This window comes from Nylanderia fulva, unplaced genomic scaffold (genome assembly GCF_048542155.1).
Source record: "Nylanderia fulva isolate GAGA-0341 unplaced genomic scaffold, ASM4854215v1 Scaffold927, whole genome shotgun sequence".
NCBI classification, from domain to species: Eukaryota; Metazoa; Arthropoda; class Insecta; order Hymenoptera; family Formicidae; genus Nylanderia; species Nylanderia fulva.
The window spans coordinates 2,422-9,547 of NW_028191055.1; the positions used below are offsets into that span (position 1 = coordinate 2,422).

Sequence of the window (7,126 nt, forward strand, 5' to 3'; positions counted from 1 at the left end):
GATAAATATCCCGGACAATTTCGCGACCCGAAAAGATAACCTTGTCATTTTCATAACGCAACAAGGAACACCGATCGACAAGGGAGCCCAAATATTGCAAGTAGCGAACTCCTTGCCGATGACCAGAGATGCAGCTTTGGGCAGGGCAAGGGTAAGTCGCGAGGGCACCCGACGCGTAATTTCTCTCGCGGTAAAGGAGAGGATTTCCGGCGTTACCGAAAAGGAAATAATAAAAGAAGCAATACACTCGCTACTAGACGTTATCCGAGAATTGGGCTTGCAATCGATCTCGATCAGTAAAGGCAACGTTGACAATGTAGATTGGAATACGATATATAACCTCTTAATTAAAATACTAGACGAAATCGACATAAGAATATTTATTTGTACGAACGACATAACGGTCCCCGGGAAGGACCAAAGGGAACAAATTCTCGCCGAAAATCATTGTTCCGCGGTAGCAGGACACAAGGGCATCACCAAAACTTACAATAGGATTAAAAAACGCTACACTTGGAGCGGTATAAAAACTGATGTCCAAAATTTCGTCAAAAATTGCCGCGCGTGTCAATTAAAGAAATTGGTTCGCGTAAAAACCAAGCAACCAATGATCCTAACCGACACCCCCGATTCGGCCTTCGAAAAGGTCTCCATGGATATAATGGGTCCCCTCCCAACCACGAAACAAAACAATACGTACATCCTAACTATACAGGACCTGCTAACCAAATACTCCCTTGCGATCCCACTCCGACAAGCAGGAGCGATACAAGTAGCAGAAGCATTTACTAACGACCTTATTTGTACATTCGGCGCGCCAAAAGCGATCCTCACCGACCAGGGCTCACACTTTATAAACAGCCTCATGAGGACAGTAGCCCGAAAATTTAAAATCAAGCAATGTAAGACCACAGCGTACAGACCACAAGCGAACGGATCGGTAGAACGATCACACCAGGTACTCTGGGAATATTTGAAGCAATTTGTTGATAAAAATAGTGAATGGGATCAAATTTTAAAACTAGCATCGTTTTCGTATAATACGAGCGTACATGAGGGTACAAAATATACTCCGTACGAACTCATTTTCGGGAAAATCGCGCGGGTCCCCTCGAGCGACCCGGACATCGAAAGCACGACTAACGAAAGCTATACACAATATTTAACCACATTATTCAACAAATTGCGCGATTCCCAAACAGCCGCACGCGAAAACTTAAATAATGCTAAGAATAGAAGTAAGAAATACTACGATAAGAAAATCAATACGCGTAAATTTAAGATTAACGATAGCGTTTATTTACTTAAGGAACCTAACAAAGGGAAATTAGGAGACCAATATACAGGTCCCTATAGGATAATAAAGATACTAGGTAAAAATAACGTTAAGTTAGCTATAAGCAATAGTAAGACTAAAACCGTACATATGGACAAGTTAATGCCCCCACCACATCAAGCTCCCACCCTTGAAGACCCCCACTCCGAAGACGAATATATCTCGGACGCCCCAACGGAGGACGGGCCAGTAATCAACCAACCACGCTAAGATGAGGACTCTCGCAATTATCCTGGGCATGGCCTTCCTGACCCCACTATCCAGCGGACTAATCGGATACGACTGTGGAGGACGGGGCCTGAACATCACAACACTCTCCCTCTTAGATATCGAAGAGTGTAAAACCAACAGCATCGAACCTAAGAAGGAGGAAGTCTATATACAACTACTCCAACTCAGTGAATTCGTGCATACTCCTGCCTACCAATGCAAAATCGAAATAGACCGGACTATATTTTACTGCGGAATGCACTCTCATATAGCAGCGGTGCAGAACGGAAGACAGGAGTATATCCACGAAATATCGGCAGATACATGCCGAAAATTGCACGAAACAGGGACCATATCCCTAGGAGTTAACCAGCACATTACTGGGATAAAGCCAAATGCAACAAACCTAAGAGCAATGACACTCGCAGGATCAGTTAAGACAGACGGAAAATGCAGCGGCACCCAGTTCAGCGACGCATACGGTTCATGGGACGACGTGATCGTGCAAGCCTCAGTACGAATCACGATACGACAATTGGAGCTGCCCGTTGGATACAATAACAATGAAGTAATACTTCCATCCGGCACTCGCTGTCCCGTAACGACAGGCGAATGCATTGATGCCGACGGCGCCTCCACCTTCTGGACAATCCTGCCAATTGACAACTGTCACTTTGGACGATACGATGTTCTCTACGAAGGAATAGCATATCGATTGTCGCCCAGCACTCCCCAAGAGGAAGCGCCAACGATTTATACAGTCACGGCGCGTGACACAACCTTCGCATTAGCAAGGACAACCGAGACCAACGTATGCGGATACAACCTTTGGCGAACGGAACATCCCAAGCTGTGTATCCTCGAAACGAGGCCCGAACGGATATTCAAAAGCCGTTCCAAGGTCAGAATCGACAACCTCGACATCTTCACATATGTGAATTCAAAATTTATATACGTCGAGAAACACCTGAAAACCCAGCTAACCCAACTATACAAGGATATTATGGAGCAAAAATGTGCACTGGAAAGGCAGATCCTCCTCAACGCACTTTCTCTAGCAAGCATAGCACCTGACGAAATGGCGCATCGAATAATGAAGTCTCCAGGTTATACCGCCATAACTGCAGGTGAAGTTATACACCTCATCAAATGTATACCTGTCAAATGCCGCCTACGACCTACCGAGGAGTGCTACAACGAACTCCCCGTCACTCATCAAAATAAGTCACTCTTCCTCTTACCAAGATCGAAGATACTTACTAAAGCCGGAACATCGAGGGATTGCAATGAACTATTACCAACTCTATACCAAATACACAACACCTGGTATAGACTAACACCGAAACCCGTGGAATCGGTGGCACCGCCTACTATCAGGCCTCTAACCAAACCCTCATGGAAGTACGTAAGCCCGGATTCACTCGCTTCCAGTGGTATCTATACGAACGAAGATCTTGATCGTCTTCGCGACCATATCATGTTCCCCGTGGAAAAACCCTCCATGCTCCACACAATCGCCAGGGGAGCAATGGGACAGGAAATTCCTACAGGCAGTTTCTCCTTGCTAAATTTATTAGACGAGAAATCTCTCGACCGAATAGCGGAAAATACCGGAGCCAGGCTATGGAAGGGATTTATAAGCTTCGGATCCGCCAGCGCCGGAGTACTTGGCATCTTCGTTACCGTACGGTTGATAAAATTAATAATCGACACCCTGATCCATGGGTACGCACTCCACTCGGTGTACGGATGGAGTCTACATCTACTCGGAGCCATTTGGACCTCGGTGACCAACGTTCTCCTACACCTTGGTAGATCAGCGGACGGAGAACAGGACAACGGACGAGAACTGCTACACCAGAAACCCCCTCCAACGAACGAAGAAGAAACACCCTTAACCCTGCCCACACAACAAACCCCTTCGATTAACGAATCAGACAGTGGCAAAGTGTGTGCAAAAACTCACCCTACGAGTGTTCCCCCAATGAAAGATTACGGCGAACTAAATAAATATTTACATAATCAATGTTAAGTTAAGAACCTAATCGTAGCGCTTAGAAAACTAAGTCCAAAATGTTGGAACATTAAATTCCAACATTTTTATTTTAAGGGGGGAGGTGTCACGTCCGGCCGTATAAATATTTTCGTTTACTCCAAGTTCCTTAAACGCTATTTGAAAAGCGCGCCAAGCCGGCCATGACGCTTAACTCCGCCTAGAAACTAAGCGTGGCGCTTCGTAGCGCCTAAGGATCTCCCACCACGGTGAGAGCCCCTACTCCGGAGAGTTCCCCCTCTCCAGGCCGCCGCAGGCCCGAGCCGCCGAAACGAAGGACCTCAGAGCAGTCCCGAATTTTGGCAGTTCTCTGCGCGACACCGAACAGTATAGTCGCACTCCTAAATTCTAACTCTAAGTCCAAATTCTAAATCCTAACTCTAATTCTAAAATTCTAACTCTAAGTATAATATTCTAACTCTAAATTCTAAGTCTAAATCTAAATTCTAATTCTAAGTTTTAGTCTCGAATTTTGTACTACTATACGAATAAATCAGTGTATTCATGTGTGAAAACTAGTGTTCAGTATTCTTCAAAACTTCCACTCCCGTGATAAAATACGATAGCGTTTAAATTTGTCATACGGCGTTTGAATTCAGAATAATTCAAACTGTGTTTGGAGCGGACCACCGCTCATCACAGTCAGAATTAACATTCTCAGCATTTGCCAAAATAAGGAATTGATAGTGAGGTCCGCCGCATATCAACCCTCCTTATTTGAGTAATCATTCAGAGGATGCATCAAATTCAATATGCCTAAGACGCGACGCGCAGGAAGGAAGAATCAATTACGAAAACTAAACCGACTTTATCGCGAATCAGCGACCGAGGAATATTCTCAATTCCTCGGAGTGGAATATCAGGCCGATCCTGAATACGAGAACATTTTCAACATTAAAAATAATAACAACGACGAACTCCTACAGTGGAAGTGGATACCAATAACGTTCCAACCACGACGCCTGCCGCCGCCAAACATCCCAGTGAACGACCCTCGCCGTACCCACTACCTCCAAGTACGAGCCGACACGATCAAGAAAGTGCTACTAAAGGTAAGTGAAATTCACGTTAACCTAAGGAATCGCGCGTGTTAGCAAATTCAGAGACGCTTCTACCACGTGGAAGAGAACATACTAGAAAAATCTCGGACGCATTTTTCCTCTTTTCCATCGTCACTGCGGAAGCTATAAAAAAAAGGTCGGGCTATAAAACTAGGGTCGACCACCACATGCGGTGCCACTCTCGGAATTCTAACACGGAAAAACGCAAATAGTTCAATCTCTTAAAAATCTTGTGTCTCAAAAAATAACTTCGTAAATCCGTACAACAAGGTAGTCATTTAAACAATAATCAATTGAGAACACTTTCGATTTACCAACATTACCGACGATATACCGACATACGTTCTTTTACCGACGTTATCGACAATATACCAACATACGTTCTTTTACCGACATTACGGACGATATACCGACATACGTTCTTTTACCAACGGGTTATCGACACCTTACTGGCACCTTACCAGTGTTTTACTGAACAATTACCGACGGTTTTGCCGACGACTACTAACTTTTCGATAACTGCCGGGTTCACCGAAGATCTACGAGCGAATGACGCATTATCAATTCGATTACGCAACAAACACAAATGTGCCCACTCACCCTTAGAGGTATAACTCCTCCTCCAGAAGTTAATCTCTTCGTACCGTTTGAACCCTTATTCTATTGCCAAGTTGGTGTCGGGTACATCCATTTTGAGACTAAGGCAGCTCTCTGCATTTCATGCTACTCCACCTTACCTAGAGTCTCGAAATTACTTTGGACAAGGATTCGGAAGCATACTCTAATCATAGGCGGAACACCTATCGGAATAAATTGCGGAGTCTGCAACTTCCGACTTACCCTCACGCGAATCGGTGATTTGTGCGAGCTTTGTCAGTTTACGTACGAAGATTACTTACGCAACCCCAACGACGTTCCGCATAGAGCAATCGACGAAGCTATCTTTATTACAGTAGAGTCACAGGTAGGTCCCTCGCAATAATCCGATCACCTCAGTTCCAGCGCGAATAACTTCAGATCGCGGGTATCCCCGGGGAGAATCGCATAGATTCGCATACCCGTAATAGCGATCGTGTCTCGTGGAAAAAGCCGAGCTCTGCATTCAAATTTTCGCAGCCGCGACCCCACGAGACGTAACAGAAATCTCCAGGTTATACCGCCATAACTGCAGGTGAAGTTATACACCTCATCAAATGTATACCTGTCAAATGCCGCCTACGACCTACCGAGGAGTGCTACAACGAACTCCCCGTCACTCATCAAAATAAGTCACTCTTCCTCTTACCAAGATCGAAGATACTTACTAAAGCCGGAACATCGAGGGATTGCAATGAACTATTACGAACTCTATACCAAATACACAACACCTGGTATAGACTAACACCGAAACCCGTGGAATCGGTGGCACCGCCTACTATCAGGCCTCTAACCAAACCCTCATGGAAGTACGTAAGCCCGGATTCACTCGCTTCCAGTGGTATCTATACGAACGAAGATCTTGATCGTCTTCGCGACCATATCATGTTCCCCGTGGAAAAACCCTCCATGCTCCACACAATCGCCAGGGGAGCAATGGGACAGGAAATTCCTACAGGCAGTTTCTCCTTGCTGAATTTATTAGACGAGAAATCTCTCGACCGAATAGCGGAAAATACCGGAGCCAGGCTATGGAAGGGATTTATAAGCTTCGGATCCGCCAGCGCCGGAGTACTTGGCATCTTCGTTACCGTACGGTTGATAAAATTAATAATCGACACCCTGATCCATGGGTACGCACTCCACTCGGTGTACGGATGGAGTCTACATCTACTCGGAGCCATTTGGACCTCGGTGACCAACGTCCTCCTACACCTTGGTAGATCAGCGGACGGAGAACAGGACAACGGACGAGAACACCTGAAACCCCCTCCAACGAACGAAGAAGAAACACCCTTAACCCTGCCCACACAACAAACCCCTTCGATTAACGAATCAGACTGTGGCAAAGTGTGTGCAAAAACTCACCCTACGAGTGTTCCCCCAATGAAAGATTACGGCGAACTAAATAAATATTTACATAACCAATGTTAAGTTAAGAACCTAATCGTAGCGCATAGAAAACTAAGTCCAAAATGTTGGAACATTAAATTCCAACATTTTTATTTTAAGGGGGGAGGTGTCACGTCCGGCCGTATAAATTTTTTCGTTTACTCCAAGTTCCTTAAACGCTATTTGAAAAGCGCGCCAAAGCCGGCCATGACGCTTAACTCCGCCTAGAAACTAAGCGTGGCGCTTCGTAGCGCCTAAGGTTCTCCCACCACGGTGAGAGCCCCTACTCCGGAGAGTTCCCCCTCTCCAGGCCGCCGCAGGCCCGAGCCGCCGAAACGAAGGACCTCAGAGCAGTCCCGAATTTCGGCAGTTCTCTGCGCGACACCGAACAGTATAGTCGCACTCCTAAATTCTAACTCTAAGTCCAAATTCTAAATC

The 7,126-nt window shown here is 45.6% G+C and overlaps 1 protein-coding gene across 1 annotated transcript; it reads left to right on the forward strand.

The window, feature by feature from the left end:
• Positions 1-1,547: 1,547 nt before the first annotated feature.
• Positions 1,548-3,593, forward strand: LOC146719586 (uncharacterized). Its single transcript, XM_085489971.1, has one exon. It carries the CDS (start codon positions 1,548-1,550, stop codon positions 3,576-3,578), a length of 2,031 nt encoding a protein of 676 aa, XP_085346097.1. The 3' UTR covers positions 3,579-3,593.
• The last annotated feature ends 3,533 nt before the right edge of the window (positions 3,594-7,126 follow it).